At 42.9% G+C, this 23732-nt stretch overlaps 1 protein-coding gene across 2 annotated transcripts in view; it reads left to right on the top strand.

Annotated features, from left to right (window-relative positions):
• Positions 1 to 23732, top strand: part of NHEJ1 (non-homologous end joining factor 1) — a 65734-nt gene that overhangs the window by 6767 nt on the left and 35235 nt on the right. For both annotated transcript variants that reach the window (XM_039844817.1, XM_039844816.1), the window contains exons 3-4: positions 237 to 375; positions 971 to 1029. In XM_039844817.1, coding sequence (XP_039700751.1) covers positions 237 to 375; positions 971 to 1029 — 198 coding nt within the window. The remainder of the gene's footprint in view (positions 1 to 236; positions 376 to 970; positions 1030 to 23732) is intronic.

Raw genomic sequence — 23732 nt, 5'->3', positions numbered from 1 at the left:
TTCTCCTTTAGTCTTCCCATCCTTTGATCTGTGCCACAAAGAAAAAATCTGGACTTCTTAATATACTTACTTAACTATTATATGTGTTTTTACATTCATGTAAATGGATTGCTTGCCTATGAAACTATAAGTTCCTATGAAAATAGTTATTCTTTAGTATTTTTTCTAGTTCCTAATACAGTATTAGGGAGTATTTTTAAGCATCTTTTGGCTAATTGATATTTCTTCCATGAAAGGTCTCCCAACATTTGATTCGTCCTCTGATGGGCATGAGTCTGGCATTGCAGTGCCAAGTGCGGGAGCTAGCAACCTTGCTTCACATGAAGGATTTAGAGATCCAGGACTACCAGGAGAATGGGGCTACGTTGAGCCGAGGTGAGAGGACATTCTGTGAGATTTTGGGTGGGGAATGGTACAGATAATCAAATGTGTCCCAGAAAAGGGACACATTTGCATTAGAGAGGTGCTTCCCTGAGGGTGGGTGCTGCGTACTGACCAAAACTGGAGACTTGATGCTTGGTGACACTTCTCTGCCTCGAGTGCCTGGCTGGTGCTCAGTTGGCCAATAGAAACTGTAACAGAGTCCAGACACACCCTAGGCAATGGCAAGGAAGGACTTTGGAAAGGAACCAACAGCTATACAAAATTATATGAGGTTAAACATGAACTTGGGACTTTAAGAAGCTGCATAGCTTCAAGTGCAGAATAAAAATTTAGTTTGACTTTTGTCTTTGTGTTGGGAAAAACTCCTAGAGCCCATGCTGTCACCGAACCTGTCATTTATTACTAATCATCTTCTCCTCCTGTTTACGCACATACTCTCATCCCTGCTCCCTCTAGACTAGGTGCCTCTGGGTATTGCATATGTGTACTCTTTCCCAACAAGTCCTGGGCTCTGTTTTCTTCGGATTTCACAGGTAGGAAGCTTGTCCTAAGACTCATTTCTTTTCTCTATCCCTTCTAATTACAGATCGGTTGAAGACAGAGCCATTTGAAGAAAATTCCTTCTTGGAACTATTTATGGTAGAGGTAGAGTATTTATTTCCTTTCTCCTTGTGCAACTTTGCTTGACTTCCTCTTTCCAGGTGCCTGAGTGGTGACTTGCGTTTGGGTGTTAGGTTGCTTGCAAAAGATTGGAAAGCCCTTTCTCTGAAAAAGTTGCCTGTGGAGAGTCTGGTGAAGCTTAAAGTATGCATGGGGACGGTGGGGGAATGTAAGGGGAAAGACCATAAAGGCGAAAGTGGGCTGGTTAACATCTATACAACATCTCTGTTAAAGCACCTAGAAATTTCACTTGGAATTCTCTAACCTTAGAAAGCTTGGTTGTTCGGTCACTAAATTTTCGCTTGTTGAGATCTGATCACAGGTCTGGATTGTGGAGCAGGGGACTAGTCATTATTACTTGTCCAGTCCCCTTCAACATCCTGCAGTAGAGGAAGGTGAAAAGCACAGGGCTACCATTTGGGGACTGTCTTGTGGGCACAGTAGGTTGTGGAAAATCACAATGTTTATACAAGGGGACTGGCAAAGGAATGAATGGGAAATAGATAATTGTGGCCTGTCAGAAGCTCCTACTTAGGTTTCCCTTCTAAGGATTGAGCTTGGCCAAAAGAAACATCTATTAAATGCCAAACAGGGGGAGTATTAATAATAGTGACCTTTGATAATACCAGTCAATATTGATCTTCTCCTTCTCTAACTCTTCTGGGACTTGTTGGTTTTATAGTTAGTACCTTAGCTGCTTTATTATTGCCCTATTTTCTAATTATACCTTTTACCCAAGTTGGTACTTTATTTTGTAAGTAAATAAAGCATTTATAATATTGTTATGTATGGATTATTCACATTTCTATCTTGTCTTCTAGGCTAATTTGTAAACTCCTTATAGGTAGGGACTATAACTCGTATTCCTTTTGAACTTGAAATTAGTGCTTTTCACAGGGCAAGGCATAAAGCGGGTGTTTTTGAGTCGGAACCTTCTGTTCTACCTCTGTTCATTGACTGAGCAATGACTTCTGAATGCCAGGGGTCTTACTACTAAGAACGACACGTGCGAGTTGAGTTCTCAGTCCATCTATTGAGGCAGTTGTAACACTGGAGAAGAAGGAAAGCATGTATCGCTAATTCCTGAAGCAGAATAGGTTTCAATTCTTTCAGGGAAAGAGAGACCATTAAACCTAGACTTGTAACAGAAAGAGATTTCCTAGGCCATTATTCTTTGACTTAGCTTCCCTGTCTGTAAGTTTGGCTATTAAGGAGGTTCACGTAGGCTAAATGTGAGGTACTAGTTCCCCTCCTCAGCCCCTTAGTTAAACAACGCAAGGCTTGTGCTTAGCCCAGCAGAGGGGTGCCTTCCTGATCTAGTGCCTACATACCTGTCCAGTCCCCTTCAACATCCTACAGTGGAGGAAGGTGAAAAGCACAGGGCTACCACGGTTTCTTGACATTTTTCTTTACGTACTTTATGCGTCAACAATACATAGAATGACTTTTAATTGCCAAAAATGCTTGTTCTCTAGGCTTTATGTCCTTCCACATATTTTTTACTTTATCTAGAATGTCCAAATGCCCTAGCCTTATCTACCTTGTATACTTCTATTAATATTTTAAATGCCATCTTCAGCTTCTTTGAGAGATCTTTCAGGACTCTCCTTATAAAGATAATATGTCTTCCCTACAACTGTAATACCTTGGTTTGTACCTCTGTTTTACCACTTATAACTTTGTAATATGTTTGTATGTCTGAAAGCCTGTCTTTCTCCATTGATCTGTGGACTACTTGAGGGCAAAGACCGTGTTGAATGTATTTCTATATCCCTAGCACTGAACATAATGCCTAGAACTATAAGTTCTCAGTAAGTGTGTGGATGAATATGTTGATAAATCTGTACCAGGGGATTTGATGAAAAGTGTGGCCTGTGGATATAGTGTTTGTTGCTTGTTAGACCTATATTTGGGGTCTTCAGTTATTTTGCAGCTTTGGATAAATCACTTCTCTCAGAGCCTCTATTTTCGCATTTGTAAAATTAGAGGTTCATCTCTTCCTTGCTATTGGGGCAGGGGCAACCCTGCAGAATCAAATGTGAAAATGTATAGAATCCAGGTGCTAGTTCAGGAAAGATATTGGTGTTTTGGAACCAACTACTTCAAGAATACTCGTCCTCTAGGTTCTGAGTGGACCACATCCAAACCACATAGACACATATAATTTTATTATATCTGGAAAGGATCTGAGAGATAGGTAGTTGTAGTTTTCCATTTTATAGATTAAGAAATCGGGCCTCAGGTTAAGTGACTTGCCCAAGGTCACATAGCTGTAGCTGCTGTATGTTTAGGACCTCCTACATTTTTTCTCTAGGGTTATCCCTACTTTGTTTTGACACTTTGATTGTACACACCAATTAGAGGAGAGGTAAGGGCTAGGATAATGTGGAATTCTTGTGACCTCTGTGATTGCTGAATGTCCTGCATGGCTGCTAGAACTGAAAGGTTTTCTAATGGGACTGCAGAATTTCTTATGGCTGCTGCATCTTTTCTGTTACTCTGCTTACCTAGGGTCCTACAAACAGGACACAGAAGGGTCATGGGGTCACTTAAGACTGAGCTGAAAGGATGTGCCATCAAAATAAGCAACATAGAAAGATAAACAAACCAGAGACAGAGAGCTCGGGATGAAGGTGCAGGGGGGCCAGGACTGATGTCAGAGGGCCATGCGGTCATTGCTTGGGGTCTGTTTTTCCTAGTTCTCATTGGGACTGTTGCTAGGCGAGAGGCCATAGACATAGGGCAGAGGGCAGTAGGATAGGGAGGTTTCTAAGATACTAAGGCCAGGAAAAATATTTAAGGATTGAACAGGGGGTTACTTCTCCATATTTAGTCCTTTTTTCTCCTTTCCCCCAAGAGCCTCTGATTTCTCATTTCCAAGGAGCTCAAGGGGGCCAGCTGATGGTGGCCTAACCAGAGGGAGAATACTGGCAATGTTGATAGAAGTCAGCTGGGTGGGTCGCTGGCATGATCCTCATAGAGGGCAAGAGCCCTATATAGCGCATTTCCTGGGACTCGGGGCTGAAAGACACCTTTCGGAGTGGAAGATGAATCCAGGGCTTGGAGACTATTATTGCATGGCAGTAGGAACTATGTTAAAGGGGAACTTTAGAATGGTTGGGCTGGCACAGCCCACTCTCAGTCTAGTCCACTGGAGGGAGTTTCTTCCCCTGGCCCTGTCCATGCTTCTCACTCTCCATCTGGTTGCCATCAGGCTGTGTGGCTGCTGGCGGAGCTCTTTATTTATTTATCCCAGTGTAATGGGGTGAGGAGGGAGCTGGCCTAAGGCTGGCATTCCGAGGCCAGGCCACTGAGCCACAGGCGGTTTGCATGGGTGTGTGAGTCACTGGGGCTGCATGCTGCTCAAACCAGACTCGGCCAGGCTCGGGGACAGAGGCAGCCCAAAATAGAGCCCCGCCCTCTGCAGCTGGCAACCCCTGGCTAGGAATCAGCCCTTGATACCAAAACCTGGGCAGTTGCATGAAATTGGCTTCCTTAGGGAGGGGGACCTTAACGGAGATAGAGATTTTGCAGTTCTCTTCTTTATCTTCAGAGGAGAGTATTCAGCATAGCAATAACTTCTTTTGTGGCATTCTGAATGCCTTGTAAGACTTACAGGAATCTGTTCAGTATAATACTTTAAACAATTTCTATTATATCGTTTTAGTTATATAACTACAGTTAACATTGATTTGACTCAGCATCCTAAATAGCCATGGCCTTTGTGTCCTGTCTAGTTTTAGTTACTATCTTCATCCCCTGTCTGGTTGCAGCCTGATTCTAGAGCAGATACTTTAAGTTGTGAAGATATTTATTGCTGCTCTTAGGAAGCTAGAGGTTATATCCAAGACACCTGGGGAAGATGCGGAGTTCTTTAATCTGGAAACGGTTGTCCTGTTAGGTTCATTCACATACAGCTTCTACTTGGTTTCCTTGGCCGGCTTTACCTAGAATTGTGTCCTTGATCCTCTCACCCTCCACTCTCTGAGTTATGTCATCCAGACCCCAGTTTCAGCTGTCACTAGTACACCACTGAGTTTATATCTCCATTATGTTTCAGATCCATATTTCTTCCTACATATTTGACATTTCCACTTGGATGTCCCTCATGCAACATGTCCAAAATTAATGATCTATTCCCCCAAACCTATTTCTCTTCTTATACACCTCATCTTGAGGAATTCATTCAGTTTTCTAGGCTAGATACTTGGGAGTTACTCACCTTTCTCTTTGTCCTTCCTTCCAAAGCCTACCTTGTCAGCTGTCTTTTGAATCTGCTGTTTTTCTTTATTCCAGCTCCCATTGCCTTAGGTTTGCCACACCCACTCCGTTTTTGGTTTGACCATGGATCAGCCTCCTAACTTGTCTCCTAGTCAATACTTATTCCCCTCCCATTGAACTTGCAGTTAGGTCAGAGTGATCTCTTTGAAACAGAAACCTGATTATGTCACTCGCTTGTTTAAAGTCCTTTAGTGGTTCTCAATTGCCTATAGGATAAAGTTCAAAACTCCTTGCGTGTCACACAAGGTCATTCATGATCTGGTCTTGCTGACCTCTTCAGCCTAATCCCTTGTCGTTCACCCATAGCACCCCACAATTTCATCATACTGAATTATTGACAGCTTCCTGCCAATAATGGCTTGTGACCTATTTGCCTGGTATTCTTTCTTGTCCTCATAACAAACTCCTATTCGATTTTCCCAACTCCACGTAGGCATCATCTCTTTTGTGAGTTTTCCATGACAGTTTTCCCTTTCCTCAGCCCGCTCTCCCTGTTCCCAGCATAGGTACATTCTTGCTATTCCCACAGTCCCCTGTACCTGCTCTGCTGCTCTCAGATGAGCCACTGTCGTCTCTTCCCTGCATTTTTACAATAGCTTCCTTACTGGTATCCCTGCTGCCAACCCTGTCCCCTCTGGCCTGTTACCAACAAAGTGATCTTATTAAAGCATACATCACATCATGCTACTCTCCTGCTTAAAGCACTTAACTAGCTTCACATTTCACTTACAGCCCAAAGGTCTTTGATGGCCTACAAAACCCTTCATGATCTGGACTTCATTACCTTTCTGACCTCATCTCCTCCTACTTTCTCCTTCACTCACTCACTGCAGGCACATGGGCCTCTCAATGTTTCTCTAATACTCTAAACATCACCTGCCTTTAGGCCTTTACGCTGTCTGTTCTCCCTGCCTGGAATGGTCTTTCTTCAGAAATTTATGTGACCAGCTCCCTCACCTCCTTTATGTCTGTATTAGTTATCTAGTGCTGTATAACAAATTATTCCAGAACTACTGGCTTAAAACAACAAGCATTTAGTATCTCACACAGTTTTTGAGGGTCATAAATCTGGAAGCAGCTAAGCTGGTTGATCCTGGCTCAGGGTCTCCCATGAAATTGCAGTCAAGATGTTGGCTGGAAATACAGTCATCGTAAGGGGCTGGAGAATTCCAAGCTCTCTCATGTGGCTGTTGGCAGGAGGCATCATTTTCTTGCCATGTGGCCCCTCCAAAGGGCTGCTCACATAGGGCTTTTTCCAGAGCCAGTAATCGCTGAGACACCAAGACCAAGACCAGAATGGAAGCTGCAGTCTTTTTATAACCTAATCTAAGAAGTGACATCCCATGCTGTAGTCTCTTTATTAGATTGAGTCACTGAGTCTGGGCCATAGTCAAGGGGAGGATAATTAAGCTCTACCTCTTAAGGGGAGGTATGTCAAAAAAATTAATTTTAGACATATCTACATGGACTACAATAATGTCTTTTTTCACATGTCTCCTTCTCAATGGAGTTCACCCTGACTATCCTATTTAAAATTGTAAGCCACATTGTTGTCAAAGCACACCTGGCAGTCCCATTTCACTTTACCATGCTCTATTGTTCATTTTTTCCATAGTGCTTATTTTCCAACATATTACCGTAACATTTACTTATTTTATGATGCTTATTGTTTATGGTCTGTCTACCCCCTGCTAGAATGTGTAAGCTCACCAAACACAAGGTTAAATGTTTTGTGCACTGATTTATCCAAAGTGCCTAGAACAGTGCCTCTACACACAGCAGGCATTCAATAAATATTTGTTGAATGGATGAAGCAATCATAGCTTCCCATTCCTTTATATTTTGTCTGTCTTATGAGTAGGTTATCAAGTTATCACTTGATGGTAGCTTGAGACTCAGACAGCCCTACAGTAATAGATGAATAGCCTAAGGAGATGACCACAGTTAGATTGCCATTCTATTACCTGCCTTATTTCTTTGACACTTAGTCCCAACTTTGGAACGAAGTATAAACCTTCAATCTCTCACTTTTTTTTTAATGGAGAAAATTTTCTATAGAACCTCTTTTTTAGACCCAGTTTAGAAATTAAGTAGCTCAAAAAGCAAAGGAATAAGAACTTAACAAAATCCTGGAAAGAACATTAGTCAGGGCCAAAAGTAAGTTATTAAGTTTCTTCTTTCCTCAGTCTTTCTCTGGGCTCTACTTGCATCATTAGAAGGGCTGCTCCAATGCCATCCACCCGTTGTTCAATATGTAGAGGAAGACGCAGGATTGTGAGCACGTTTTGTCGGTATCTGTCATGGGCATCATACAGAAGGACAAGTCTAGATGCATGAGAATGTCCTCCCTACCCATTGTGTGTGTCTGTTCTCTGATCCAGAGAAACTTACAGTTAATTCATACTTCTGGGATTCAGTATAGTTCATGTGCACCATGCCGGATTCTGTGAGCATATAAGGTATGATAATATTGTCATCAAAGAGCTCACTGTGCTTAATGAGTGAGAGATAATAAGGGCCACTGTGGCGGAGTAATTGGAAAAAGCCTCCTGTAAAAGGCAGGACTTGAACTGGACTTAATTAGTTTTTTTTCCCTCCAGTTTTGCTAGGGAAATATTTGGAGGCAATTTAGGTAGAAAGTATGTGGGCGAAAGATATAAAATAAGAATAAAAGAGGGTGAGGATTGGTAGAAAATAAGGTTAGCAAGATAATAACTCGAGGCCAGGCTGGGGTGGGGGTGGGGGGGCGCTTAAATGCTGGCCCGGAAGATTGGTGCTTTATTCTGAGGTAAATGTTTTTCAGCTGTTTTCTGCCAGTAATTCATTTATTTGTCCATTTCACTCCAGTTATTAAAAAGCAGTGATTCTCAAACAGAGGCGCATCTCCTAGGGAGGAGATGGGGCACTTCCTTCTTGTAGTTACTAATTACTGTTGTAGATAGTGGGAAACCATTGAAAGTTTTGACTGCAGAATTGACATATGAAAGTGATCTTTTAGGAAGATTAGGCTGTCAGTGGTATGCCTGTGTGATCTGAAGAATAGTGGTGCCATTGACAGACTAGGAAAATCATGGGTGGGGCTCAATTAAATCTAATCTTGGGCATATAAAGGAATGGTTTTCCTTATTTAAAACACAAATCCACCAGTATTTGAGCTCTGGAATGAAAATCTTCAGGGAGGAAGGGATGGCTGCATGTGTTTCTCAACTATATTTCTTCTGAATTTTGCCTTCCCTTTGGGGTATCCTTGCTGTGGTTCCTGTAGTCACCATTGAGCCCTGCTACCAAGGATCACCACTTCTCTTCTTTTTGACCCAGGAATGTATAAAAAGGCCTCTTTCTGTCTTCCTTTTACAGTGCTTTATAAGGGCTTATACTTTCAAAAGAAAATTTATTAACAATTGGAGGGAAAACTAAAAGGAAATCAATAGAGAAAATACAAATGGGATAAAATTACTCATTTCCAAAAGATGGGCTTTTGATTCTGGGAATCCCGGTAGCAAAGGACTTTATCATATTCCAAATTCTCTTTTTCAAAAAAACCCCTCAAATTTCTACAGGGGCTAGGCAATAAGTGTTATCAGGCTAGATAAAAGACAATAGAAATTTGGCCTGTGAGAAACTAAATCGTACATTTCTCTATATCTAGACCCAGATAGGCTAGTACAATTTAACAGACACTTCTCCAGGGAGTTGTGTATCTTCATTCAAAGGAAGTTACCAATTCTTCTAAAATGAAAGCTGTTTTTTTTTTTTTCTATTTAGCGCCACCAAATCTGTTAGTCTCTCATATGGTTTTAATATCCAGTCTGAGAAACCTACTCAGTTCAGAGATGAATTTGAGGCAGTGATGATTGATGCCTTATTTCTGGCAAATATCTAGCCCTTTTAGGCCTAACCTATAAGCGTCACATACTTCTGGAGCATTTTACTATGATTCACACAGTCGAGTCTCCCTCTTTTTCTCCTTGGTAGAGGAAGGGTTTCACAAAACTTCATTGGTTACAGTATGACCATTTAACAATGCCTTAGCTTATATAAAAAAAATCAATGGCTTCTATATAATTAGAGTTCATATAAAAACACAAGATGAAGATCTTTTTCAATACATTCTGGATTTAAATGAATTATAGGACATACAAGTGGAAATGCTCAGGAAAGAGTTTTAAAAAATAGGGTTGAAGCTGAGGTTGAAAAAAGGAACTATACAAATGGATTTGGGAATGGTCTCCAAAGAAGCAATGGTTGAAGGCACGAGAATGGACACATCTTTTGCTGGGAAGAGCAGGGAGAAAAGAACAAACGTCCAGTGACGAGATTTGGGAAACAATTGTAATTAGAAAGAGTAGCAGGAGGAAATGTGAGTGAGATGGGAAGAGAATCTGGATAGAGGAAAATGTTAATCACGAAAGGAGAACTAACAATTACCAAATACATACTGTGCATGTGCTAGACACAGTACTAGGTACTTTGTCTAAATGATAACTTTTAATCCTTATAACAAACCTGTGAAGTCAGTGATATTATTCTCACGCTAAAGATAAAGAAGCAGAGGCTCAAAGGCTAAGTAATTTGCTTCAAGTCACTCAGCTGATTTACTCATATTTGTCTTTACTCAAATCCCATGCTCTTCCCATCACCACAGAGGGCGACCCACAGCGCCATGTGTGGGAGGAAAGAGATTAAAGAGAAAGGGTGACTGCCCAACTGCCTGAGGAAGGGACCTTAGGTAATTTGTGATCTTGGGCAATATTAGCAGATTGCAAGCAGCTAAAGAAGGATCAATTGATAAGGCAATGAAGACAATGAGTGTAGAACCGTAGTCAGACAAGTTTCACAAAGAAGAGGAAATGAGAACTAAGAATGGGCTTAAGCAAAACCCTTTTTCAAGATGGGAAGACACTATGTGTTTGAAAGCAAAGGAGAAGCCACTGGAAAATGGAAGTGATAATGTGAAAGCAGGGAGTTGAGCAAAGTGGAAGGATTAGTCCTTCCTCTAGGGTTTGAGGATGGCATGAGGGCATGGGTGACATTTCGAACATAGATATTTTGATTTCTGCCTATTTCCATCCTCTTTTCCTGGGAAATAATAGCCTTTTCATTCAAGAATTTTAAAGTCGTTTCCAGGGGCATTCAATCTTCCTTACTTAGAAAAAGATCATGACTTTTCTGTTATGACAGAAACAGTGAAAGAGACAGAAGTGAAAGTATAAGCTATATTCTTCCTTGTTTCTGAACTCTAACAGTGCTTTATATCTTCCTTGGGTGACTTATCACTTTGGTCTTATAAGAATTTCTGTACTTATCTCCCCTGTTAGATGATCAGCTTCGTAAGTGCAGAACTGTCTTGCTCATTTTGCTTCCCCTTCTGAACCTGCTGCAGTGCCTCATGGATAGGAGGTGCACTGTGACGAGCAGCTGTAACGTACAGGTCTTGGCATTCGAGCAGTCCCTCACCTTGGTAAATGTTGTCTCTGTCTATAGACACGAAGAGAGAGAACAAAAGCATCAAAAGATTTAAGATTTAAGATTTACAGGTAAATCCGTTGGCTTCATAACCTTCACTTATGGCTTATATTTCTTTTGGAGAGTGAGCCACATTGAAAAGTGAGAGTTTTACAGAGACTGAGTCCTGCAGGTTGGTGGCTTAGCTGTCCAGTGTTTAGGATTCATGAGTTTGTTATCTCCCATAGGGAACTGTCAAGGAAGACATTGCCACGGAGTCTCAGGAAGCATTGTTTTTCATTCTGTCTGGGAGATCTTTGGTCTATTTGTTTTTCTATTTGGAAGTTTAAACTCTGTGTGGACAGTATGTCTTAAGCACCAGTGAAATTATTAAACATTGTAGAGTCATACTGAAAAGTTAAAACATGGTTTCTGCCCTTGAAAGATGGACTTTTGAGAGAGATTAGACCATTGGAATTTACGTATATACAAAGAATATTCTACATATATAAAATATGTTACCTGAGAGGGTGAGAAATTGATTCATTTGGATGGGCTCTGGAGTTCATACCAGGCTAATTTGGGTAAGATATTTCTGGAAGAGATGAATCTTGAACTAAGCGTTCAGAGGAATTTTATATGGTGAATGGCCGCTGAAGGAAAGACACATGAGGTATTTTATTCAGTTATACCACCTGAGAGGCTCTCCCGAGGCGTGGTGGTTTGAGGGAATCCTTCAAAAGCTCTTTGGCATCTATTACTGTTATGCTTGAAGCGCAAGCAGTTCTGCTGTTGCACGTTGTCCTCTTAGAATCTTTTACTCCTTCCAATCTGCTGTGAGTGAAGCTTGGAATAAGGAGGAACTTTGAGACAGGATGACAGTACTTCTTGGTTTAAAGAAGGAATTGTCAAAGACCATCTTAGCATTTAGTTTTCTGTAGCCCCCAGCAGCTGAGGAAAGAGCAGAGTGAAAGGGCCAAATTTAGTGGGTACCTGAGGAGATGCAAGTCTCAGGCAGAGTATCCCCCCCAAATTTGGGTTAAGCTCTGCTACTGGTATAAATAAGAATCAATATAAAATGAATAAGATTAGCTATCTACAGAAATAACTCTTCTATTTACTATGTTTGTAAATATAGTATTGCTTATGAGACTAGGTTACAAACCTCATCTAGGGCCTAGGCTAGTACCTTAACGAAGGAAATCATGGCATTTCAGATATCTTACACGGAAGATTATAACCATCGAATTTTATGAGATGGAAGGGAGTTTATCAGTCTAAGGCTATATCAAGCCTCTTCGTTTTACTTAAGAGGAAATTAGGGCCCACAAAGATAAAAGAATTCGTGTGTAGACAAACAGTGGTCGATTTTTGCACCAGGACTCAGAATTAGCAGGAAGACACAGAGCTCTGAACTTCCAGTCCAGTCTTCTTTCATCGTGTCCCATTTCCATGCCACTTGTTACGCAGCTATGCTTGGAACTTTATGCAGATAGTAGGCAGGACCAAGACCCAGTTGAGAGTGGCATGGAAACCTACCTTAATTATGAGATAGGAAAACGGTGCGTGACCAGAGAACTCTGCCCCAAGGACTGACTTATTTCTTACTCCACATCCTTTTCTTCCACCTCCTGGCCTTACACACCTCTAGGCTCTCATAGGCAATTTGAGAAAAACTGTCGTATAATTAATTCATGAGGTCTGAGTGGATGTGCTAACAGAGGAGTAGAGTTGTATAAATTCAAAAAAAGAAAAACCAAGAAATAACACTTTATTGCTTTATCTAGCACAGTGCCAAAGCAATGATATAGTAGAATGAGGATAAATGCCTAGCGTTTTCCACAGTGTATATGAGCTATCCCACAAAGTCATTTGCCGTTTTTTTTGCCTTTTATTTATTTATTTTTTTTCTGTGTTTAACAAGTAGCACTCTCATTGTTTATTCAGCTTCCCAGGAAAAATCAGCTGAAGATCTGTCAGTCACTGGAATGGTATAGCTCCCCTAGCCCCCACCTTATAAGTTAATGAGTTGGCATTTAAATTTCTAAATTAGTCTCTTGTGATTTTAGTTAGCATCGGTCAATCCTCTAGGGTCTGATTATCCCTAAATTAACTAATGAACACCAAGTTAGAGACTTTGGAGTTTTGGTGACTCCTACAAAGTATAGACTCCCCACGAGATGCTGCTTGAGCAGCCACTCAGGGTCTCTCAACCCATATATCAATTGTCCTCCCCCAACATTGTTTATTGAAATCACTGACTATGGGGGCTCCTCTCACTCCATCTTAGAGTATCAAGCTGGGTTTAAAAGCCTCGCAGGTAAGTGCTTGGAGAGTATTTATTGGATGCTGTTCTTTTTGTACAATGCAGTAAATGGATTTGACTGTATAACCCCTTTCATCGAACCTAACATGCACGGTAAGAAATCCTCCCACCAATTCTGGGGCTTCGCCTCGCCGGAGAGGCCCCTTCGACGGTGAGTGGGAGGTAGGGACATTCTAACCTGGAGGGTCTCTCTCTCTCAGCGCTCTTAACTCATAGCTTCCCTTCCTTCAGCTTCATCCACCCGTGAAGGAGGGAGGGAAATATTGGTGCCACTTTGCCCCTTTTTGTTTTCTCACATCCACTTTAGGAAATTTAAGTGTCAGAAGACTTCCCGAAGTTTTGTTCTCCTGACTTAGAGAGCCCGATACCTCAGCGTCCGAGGGCTGGTTCTGGCTGCACTGACCTGGTCAGAACCGCCTGGATTATCTAGTGGTGAGATACAGACCAATGGCTCCTCTCTCCTGAAACTGCTTCTGAGGCCTTAAAGCCTGAATCAAATGGCCATTGTACTAACCTTGTATCGGGGCTCAGAATGTCACTTTTCAGCTTGTCCTCATATATAAATATAGGTCTCTCTAGATATAAAAAGTGAGAGAGTCTGTAAGTTGCTTTTTTTTTTCTATACCCCTTTCATGGGGGCGTTTAATGAGATGCTATCATTAAAGACCGGATGTTTTGTGGGATTGAGCCTTTTAAACTGGATGTGCCTGGCTTATCATGGCAAATATTTACCAAAAAAAAGGGGGAACATACCATATAAAATTAGAGTTCTGAAAATAGTACTAAGCTTGAGGGAGAAAGAAAGAAAAAAAAAACCAGGACAGAAAATACAGGCCAGTCTGTTTGGGGAAAAGGGAAAAAGAGATAAAATGAGAGAAACCTCGGCAGTAAAAACAGCATCTTGGTAAACAGACTATAAAAAAAATTGTGACCTGCTTTCTGGCAGCTCTGGCGGCTGTCGAGCGGGTGAAGGTGGCGGAGCCGGCGTCTGTGTGGACACACGGTGCCCCGGGCGCATGGCTCCCCTGGCCGCGCAGGGCGTTAAATTTAGCCACATAATGATGGGCCTGAGGACAGCCTCTTGTTGACCACACCATAATTACTGCTTCGCTTTATGAATTTTATTTTGCTTATTCTGTTTCCTCCTTCTTTGGCATGAAGGAGTCTTGGAGCGGGGGGTGGGGGGAGTCCCGTCGCCATGCTCCTCCCCTTACTGGACAAATGAGTCTTCATAGAAACGTGGGCCCTTGAGCCATCGGGGTAGAGTAAGCTCCCTTGATTAATCAGAAAGGAATGAAGGTTTGCTGGTGCCCAGGGCTCTTGATTTATCATCCTAAAGCCATAAGTGGGACTTGCTAGCCCTGCTGCTTCTCAGAGCTCTTGGAGAAAATGTCCTGAAGTCTTAGAAGGCACTTTCATGTGAGTCTAGAGGTTGGCAGTCTTACTCTGTTTATATTCCACGAGCTAGGCTCCCAGGTGTTGTTGGAGTTTTTGGTCTTCAGTCCCAAGCTCCCTAGCTAGCTACTTAGAAGTTTAATTTTGGCAACTTTTTGCATCACAAAGAGGTACATTGTTTTATATATGTTAGTCTTGGTAATAACTGGGTTCTTGAAGCTGAGGATCTAATAGAATCAAGTGACTCTGTTCAGGTAATATAAAAATACTTGATCCATATATTTCTTTGAAACTTTCAATATTGTTTTTCATCGGCACTTGAATAGATACTGATCTTGGTTTTGGAGTTAAAATAGCATAGTTTGTTAGAGCATACCGTGGCCTTTGTCAGCGTGGTGCTCTGAGGCTGAGCTTTACCTACAACTTTAGGGAAGGGGCCAGAAGCCCTTGATCTTAGACAGAAAGTACCACGTTGGGGAGAGAAAGTAGACTATAGAAAGGGCATCGAAGAGTTGTATGGAAGTAGGTGCTGGGTCATTGGGGGTAAAGTTCTTGAATAGTGACCTAGGCTGGCAGCTACCTATGGCCCCACAGTGGCCCTCCAACTGAGGAAGTGGTGGAAAAGGAAAAGCAAACAGGGGTTGTGGTCAGGGTACTGGCTTGTCTATCACTGGCCAGGACTGTCCTGTTTGTGTGTCAGGGGTGGTTGGGCTCCTCCTGAAGCCAGGCAAGAACGTGTCAAGAAGAGGCTTCTTGCAGCTCTTGTTTTCCCAAAACAAAGGAAACTCCTTGCATTGCTGGAAGTCGCGTGCTTGGATGCTGAGTTTGTTATTGACTGATAACCTGGCCACCAACTCCTGCCCTCCTCGTCACCCCGTACAGCTAGTGGCTTAGTGGGAGCAGCTTCCTGTTCCTCATCCTACGCAGCAGATTCACTCTCTATTGTACCTAGAGGGAGAAAAGAAAGGAGAGCTGCTAGCCCTCCTACCCCCAGACCTATGCTCTTCTCTTCCCATGGAATCTTCTAGAACAGTGCTTCTCAAAGTAATTTGGCATGTGGTCTAACTGTGCATAGCTAATATGCAGCACATGCCACATACGACAGGTTCGACACCACTCAAACTGTTTTATGCCCTGTTCATTGAGGTGAATCCTCTGAACATGTGTTTGGATGTCAAGGCAATGTCAGATTGCTATAAAAGTTTTAAAATACACTCAGTTTCTATACTTACCTCATCATAGTCTAGTAACAGAGTTCATAGACCAGCACAGGTTTGCATTGTTCTAGAACCTTAAGACCTAGTGAGTTCAAGCTCTTCTCTGTTGGACATAGAAGTCCTCCCCTAAACCTGTTCAGTGGGGGATGAATAGAAAAAGAAACTCTTAAGGAAATTCCAAGCAGTAAGAAATAATCTGACCTCAATTGCCAAGTCATGCCAAATAATTCTGACACTGAAGTGAAGGTCGGATGAGATGGTGAAAAGTTTCTTTCCCAGAGCTAAGGTTCTGTGATTCTAAGGTTAAATGGTGAGGCCAAGCGATAAAGTTAATGATCATGATGATTTTCCTGTGGGGCATTGTTTCTAAGCTTTAAACTGCAACTCTGGGCGACTTAATGAGGTAAAGAAAGGAAAAGAGTTGGTGTTTTTCATATAGTTTATTTACCAGTGCATCATTATTATCTAGATATGAGGTCTTTCTTATACAGATTGATTACGCATTTGGTCAGCCATTATCTTAGTCCTCTGTCAGGAGGCCACCAAATAGTTTCTAGAGGTTGAGAAATATAGGATGGAGGAGAAAAGTAAATATTGGCAGAGTTGGTGGAATTCAAGTAAGAGATAAGAAATGGGGTTTGGATTAGAAACGTGGGTTATTGGCAGGGTTACCTGACGCCCTAGTTGAGGGGGGTGGGTGCAGCATGGTAATATTCAAGAAAGAAAGGTAATAGTCCAGATCCATAGAAGAGCTGGTTGGAAGAGACTTGCCCTGTGGTCAAAGATTGTTCTCCGCCAGAAAGAGAGGGATAAAAGGGCTGAGAAGGAAGACCGTTTGGAAAGTACGCCAAGAATTTAAAGGCCTGGAGGGTTCCATGAGGGAGGGAATGTGAAGCTGCTGGGTCCACCCTGCTAAAGGACAGGAGGGGAAGAAGGGCCCAGTCTCACCTCTGCCTCTTTTTCCTTTTTCTTTTCTGTTTTCTTTTTAACACCCTACTAACTTCAGGGATCTGCAATCAGAAAAGGAAACCAGATGGAAACTCCTGATTAAAGTAATTCTGGTCACGTGTTCCTCTTAAAACTGATTGATGGCTTCTTATTGACCTTAGGATAAAGTCCAAACTCCTTAATAAAATCATTAAGGCCCTTTATGATCTGGCCTCTACTTGCCTGTCCAGGTTCATTTCCCACTCTGTGCTAGGGCTGCATTTGTCCCCGATCCACACTCCCTAACCCTCCATGTGGAATCTGCACTTCAGTGACAGTGAACTTCTGTCAGCTCCTAGAGCCTATTATTCTCTCTCTTATCTCTAGTCCTTGGCACATGCAGTTCCCTCTGGAAAACCCCTGGCACCACCAGCAAACCTCCTCACCTGGATAACTCCTGTTCGTTATTTGGATTTCAGTGAAGATGTCACTTCCTCTAGGGAATTTTCCCTGGCTTTCTGAGTCCATTTTAGTTGCCCTCCTTGTGTGCTACTTTATTTGCTTTATCATAGGCTCTGTCAACACTACATTATAGTTACTGCTTTTTCTGGCTCCCCCTACCAGACGGTAAGTTCCCCAAGGGTAGGGATATTATCTCTCTTGTTTAGCTTGTTTGATCCATTGTAAGAACTCAATAAATTATGTGGTGGTGTGTATTCTGCAGAGAATTTTGACCTTTATTACTTCATTTGATTCTCTTATAACTATCTGGTGAAATGAGCAGGCTTCATTGAGTAAAATTCAACACAAATATGCTGATCACCTATTTATAAAAAGATGACTAAAAATAAAGAACAAATTTACATATATAAACTTTTTACAGGGCCACTTCAGAACGAGGAGGTATGAATGATTGGCTCAGAGAAATTAAGTGATCCTGGATCCCACGAGTAATTGCAGTTGAAAGCAGAACCTCATCCTCTGACTTTCTAGTACAGAGCTGTTTTCCTCCACTATCTCACACTGGCTCAGAGGTTCTGTTCTAATGCAATGTATCTGAGAAAAGAGGATGTGCAGAGAGTAAAAAGCGTTCCTGTAACTTTTCGTAAATCTGCCTGTCGAAACACAGGTCTGAAATGATAGAAAAATGGCCAAGCACCAGACTGGAGTATCATCACATAGAAGTCAAGGGAAAACGTTAGGACCATGAGACATGCAATGAGCTGAGACACAGTTGGAGGGGAATCCTCTGTCTTGGAGAAGGATCTGAGAAACACTGACATTTTCAGCTGCCAAAATGTTTTCCTTGGGGCCGCTGTGAGAACAGGATAGCCAAGGGGGATGAGAACAGAACTTGGGTGGGTGAGAGATACTTGCTGGCCCTCTTCCAACTCTAGCAGTTTCTCAGCCACTTGAGCAAGTTAGGTAGATGAGCTAGAACCTTTAAGGTTGCCTCTTAGCCCTTTTTGTCCTTCAGTTCTTGGGAGCTAGAGGGAATTGGTATCATCCAACTCAGCAGGAACATAATCTGTAGGCAGAGCTGGCCACAGGCCAGGTTCAAACTTATGCCTGTGCCCGAGCCTTGGGCAGAGAAGAGCATGGCCCGGGTTCTCTCACCAGCAGGGATCAGTAAATTCTGGCCATACAGGACCCAGACGCTCTTTGTCCAGCAATGTTTTCCCAGTGTCTCCTGGGGAGTGATTCAGGGCCAAGGTGACAGTGGGTTTGGAGCCCAGATGAAAGGATCGCAGGGACCACAAGACAAGATCCCTTGTGTGGTGGCCGGTTGGAAAGAGGAGGGAGTGAGTATGTGTGGAGGTCAGTGACGCAATTCTCCTGGCTCGCAGAGATGGAGGAGGAGAAGGCTCGCGGTGTGTCTCCTTATAAAGAGGCCCTTACCACATGAAGCAGGGGGTGAAGGTGATCCCACTGTGAGTCACCCAGGAAGGGACGCCGTGTGCCCAGGGCCCAGAAGAGAGGACTTGTGGATTTCCCATTCTTTCCTTCTGTGATGTTTCGCGTGATAGGCTTGCTTTAGTCACTCGAGCCGCGCTGCTTCTCTGTCTTCTAATGCATTCTTTCTCCTCGCTCAGTACTGTCCCCAGTGCACGTGGGTTTTAAATCTATTGATTTATTCCTGATGTCTATAGTTGTGGTTGTTTTTTTTTTAATCTGAAGTTCGATATCTGTTGATGTCAAGTGACCCAAACCACACTAATTGTATGAGCCTTTGAGAAGATGGCCTGCTGGCTGTTTGCCAAATGTGGTTTTTCTTAGATTGTTTGCTTTCCTTCTTATCTTCGACCAAGGCAGGTATCATGTCCTGGACTGGAATCTGAAGGGATTCTAGGGGGCCCCCAGATCCAATTGCCCTTCAGTTGAAAGCAGCTCTAGTCTGGCCTTTATTGAGGTCTGGGATTGCAGAGAGCTCTGGGGAGTGTCCCTGTAATCAGCCAGCCACCAACCCCACACTGCCTTGTAATAAAGCAGCTCTATATTTGTTCTGTTTATAGTCTCCTCTGTAATAATGCCACAGCCCTCACTGTTCTCTCTCTTTGGGGAGATTTTTCTGGGTAATAGAAAATTTTAAAATGTTAAAAGGGTTGTAGGCTCAGAAAATGTTTTTATCTAGGATGTGTCTTAAGTTGGGAAGATGCCCAGGCAATCCAGGCAGCCAGTGCTCTTGGAGAGGAGTGTGTTGTGGTGAGCGTGTTGTCTGTGTGTGTGTGACACTGTGGCTGTAGGGACCATGAGCGAGGAGGGGAGGTGTAGGAGAAGCTGTGGGTGCATGCCGTGTGGTCGTAGTAGGTGCGAGTGCACTGCTCTCGTGCTGGCCAGTGGAGAGTGTGACTGGAATGGGGAGTGTGAGAGACGTGCAGAAGGGCAAGGGCGATGGTGGAAACCCCGTTTTGGCAAATTTCAAAACGGTCAGGTATGTTGGATTGTGAGACCTGGACGCTTAGACTGAGAATGGAACCTTTTAAACCTCACATTCCACTCATTCTTTCAGCTGACATCCCCTTTACCCTGGTCCCCAGCCTTTTCACGCCGAGGCTCCACACGGTTCTGCTGACCTTCCTTGTTCCTCCTTCCTATTCCTTCCAGTTTCTCATCTTTCTTTGTAAACCAGGAAAAAGTCAGAGGCAGACTGTTACAGAGATGTGGTGAACAGTAAGCCACCTTGATCCAGGTTAGTGAGAGCGATCTCGATGTCCCAGGCTGATGGCTTTGAAGTTTACCTATATGATGAATACCAAGAGTTGCTGCCAGGGCTCTTGCTAACAATTCTGATTCCTCCCTCCCTCCTCCTCTGCCCACCCCCAACCCCCGGATTCTATAAATACTTTATTATATGGCACTAGTAAAACTTCAAGTATTTCTTTTTATTAGAGCTACATAATATGGTAATTGTGTGACAGAACACCAGCTCCCGTGCAGCCCCCACCCTCTTCCTAGGTGTGGCCTCTCACCACCTCTGCTTGGGCTCGGCCCACAAGCCTCTCTGTTCTTCTCGAGTGTGTGTGAAGGGGGCTGGGTCAGCTTTTCAGACAGAGCTAAAGGGGTCAAGGCCTTTGAGTAGGATCAGGGGTGAGGAGTAAAGAGATACTTTTCTAGTTTTAAGCATAGTTGGTCCTGGCCTATGAGCATAGCAAGAATCTCATTATTAGAATTAATTCCGATCACTGCATGAGGCACTTAACCTGCCTTTCCTTTCGCTAGTGTTATCATGTACCGTAGAACAGGTTTTGAACTTAGACCTCGAGCCCAGGTACATGGGTTTTTTTGGGTGACTCTCATTCATACTACTTCTTCTTTGTTTATTTATTTTTAATAACAGTCTTCGTTCTTTCTGATGTCTCCTGGGTTCAGAATCTGCTGGTGCTGGAAGAACCCGATCCTTCCTGTCCTTGCCGCTTCAACCCCTAGAACATCTTCCCTCTTAAACCTGAGTCCTTAGTCTCTGTGTCTGCTAGTTTCATGGGAGGTGCGGGGCTGGTCACTCCACAGTCTGTAGATCTTTCCTTACTGTTAATGTGTGACTTGCTAATGGAATATTTTGTTGCCTAATTGAGCCTTATTATTTGATTCATTTTTTTTGGCCAGTGAGATCTGACTTTGAACTTTCCCTACCCCTCTGCTGTGGTAATTGAACTAAGTTAGTGTGTCCCTGCCTGTTCTTTTCCGAATTGAGTAGGACTTAGTTTCTGCATCTTTACTTCTGCAAAGCTTGAGAATTGGGGATTTCTGTCTGGGTAGCAGCTAACAGAGCCCTCAGTGCCAGGGATGTGGGGCACAATGTTGAGTCCTTTCTTAACTGCCCTTGTGCCCAGTGTTTACATAGGGGCCAACCCCCAAACTAGGCTCTGCCATGCACTCTTTACTCCCCATGGAGACCTATGGGCATATGCTCTTCCCACCTTTTGGGCCTAGCCAAGGTTAATATTAGACCTTCTAGCTGGGCTGCTGTTCCCGAAAGCCACAGGGTGTTGTTAATATTCATGTGACCACAGAGGCTCATCAATATTCATGAGGTATCTGCAGTCTTCCTTTCGGCCCTTAGCTCGGAGAAAACAGGAATGATTAGAGTTTCTAGGACTTAAAACTAACCCTATTTCCTGGAGTCTCTTGAGGAGGAGGCAAACCTTAAGAGTAAATGTCTGGGCCAAGAGAAAAAAGAGTTTACATGCCAATATCCTAAACTGGTCTGACAGCTTAGTGGAGTTGTGCTGGATGGCTGCTATTAATATTATTATCCTTAGCTAGTGTTTATTGACTACTGCTGGGTTTAGGTTCTTGTATGAGGTACTGTGGGGCGTAGGAAACTGGCATTGTTAGGTACTCAGTGACTGCTAGGGATAAAGCAATAACCGACTCGATTCCTTCCCCAAAAAGTGTATAGAGGAGAAAAGGAGACCGTTAGGTGTCCACATACCTAGAATCCAAGGTGAGAATGCTCTACTAGAGATACAAAGTGCTGAGTGGGGACCAATGAAGATGTCACTCTCTGTGAGGACATAAGTGAAGGATTCCCAGAGCGCTCTTGAGAGGAGGTCGATCTAAGGAAAGTAAAGCAGAATCTACTGACTCCTTTAAGAACCCTCAGCAAGGCACGAAGCCCCCATAGATGTCCCTTCTGCGCTCCCTGCCTGCCAGTGTTGCCTGCCACCCCTTTTGTCAGATGCTTTAGTTATTCTAGTATCTTATTTAGTATTCTAGTATCTTATTACCCTTCTACTTCCTATGTGGGGAAATTTCCCCTTTTTTTCCTCTGAAAGATATAACTAGTAAGAGCTCCCAAAGGCGATATGGTCTTTGGCACAGTTTGGGTATGTAGAAGTATGAGCATCACTCCAGATTGTGTGATTGAAAAGAAGAGCCTGAGAGCCTCAGGCCTCCTTCCCATTGTATGTAGTACCAGTTGGCCTTAGGATTTTGGTGTTGCGTTTGAAAGATCCTTGGGGCCTGAGAGCCCATAGGAAAATCAGGACAATCATGAAAGGGATGGAAACAGAATTTTTAAAAAGTATCCAAGGAAAATGGGACCGTTAAATCCAGATAGTAGATTGAGTGGTAGCTCACTCTTTTAAATATGGAAATTTAGCACATGCGGGACGACAGATAACTTTCTGCATTTCACTCAAGGATGAACTTGAATTATAGCAATAAGGATACAGTTGACGTAGAGGGAAGGATCTTTCACCTGACCAGAATGTTCCAGGGAAGCTTTGGAAACTCCCTTTCTCGAATCCTTTAAGATTCTTTTCCTAATGACAGGTGTCATATGGTGAAGCTAGGAGAGAATGTGAGCAGGAGAGGGCATGGCTCGCCCTAAGGTTCTATGGTTAACTCTGTTCCCCTCGATTTACTGGGTCATGCTAGGGCCTCTCGGAAGCTTCTCTCCGACCAGATGACAATGCTTTTTATGGAGCCCCACATATTTCCTGTGGTGACGTTTGGGAAAATACTTGCATGTAATTTCAGCTGTCAATCCCAGGCATCTCTCAGTAATTTCTACTAAAGACGTGTAAATCTCGAGTTTTGAGGAAGCCGACCTTAGAAGCTGGCGTGTAGTTCCTCGGGTTAGGTCCAGGAATGGGTTTCAGGGGGAAAAAACTTATCCATAAGGAATATGAGGAAGGAATAATATTAACAATTCTTTCTCTGTACATGTTCATTGCCCACTGTCTATACCCTTCCTTTCATAGCTTCTTGTATTTCTTCATTCGGTCTCTTTATGAAATCTGTTTATATTTTTGTCTTACTTTTTGCTATTCACACAGGTATTCGTTAAGATGAGTGAGAAATTGCTAGACGACCTTAATAAATCAGATACACAGTGCTAGTGTGGAGACTCCGTGAGAGTAGGAACCTCATATGCCTTATTCACTGTGCCTCCAGCCTGTGCCTGGTTCATATTAGGTGCTACAGAAATATTTGTTAAATGGGTGAACAAATGTTTATATTTGAGGTGAACTGACTTCTCAGTGAGCTTATTGCTTATTAGAATATTTGCCCAGACTAGTGAGGACCACAGAAATGGTAGAGTGGTGTAAAACATCTAAGTCATTGCTCATTGGGTGACACTGCTTTTATTCTACCGTTTGATGACAAAAGATCACGTCATCTCAGCGCAAAATTAGAATTTCCAAGAAAACCCAAACTGTTATATAGAAATAGTTTAAGAATATATGGAGTCTATTAAATGGAGAAGGGGTTTGTCGAGTAGTCACAGTTCTCAAATCAGAAAGACTCTTGGAGAAAGAACTTCGCAGACTGATGGCTGTTAAGACTGGACCTAAAAACCCCGTGAGGGGGTTCGGGCTAGTTGGAGTGCCTAAGACATCTGTCCCAAGAGACAGGAGAAGGGTGGAGAACTGGATTTGTCCATTGCGCAGCATAGGAATATTCCCTTTGGTAGAAGTTATGGTTTCTTTTGTGGATTCCGTTCCTGTAGGGTTTATGATGAATTCAAGAAGGCAAATTTGACGTCCATCCAATTCTAGGATCTATTCTACTCAGGTGTCAGACGAGGACAGCAGGTGGCGCCAAAACATTGTCAGACTTCTGCTGGCTTAAGGAAAGACTCCAGGTGGAGA

The sequence above is a fragment of the Pteropus medius genome, unplaced genomic scaffold (assembly GCF_902729225.1).
Source record: "Pteropus medius unplaced genomic scaffold, Ma_sr-lr_union100, whole genome shotgun sequence".
Classification (NCBI taxonomy): Eukaryota; Metazoa; Chordata; class Mammalia; order Chiroptera; family Pteropodidae; genus Pteropus; species Pteropus medius.
Note: the sequence above shows the minus strand (reverse complement) of the source record. Positions and strands in the feature narration are given on the sequence as shown.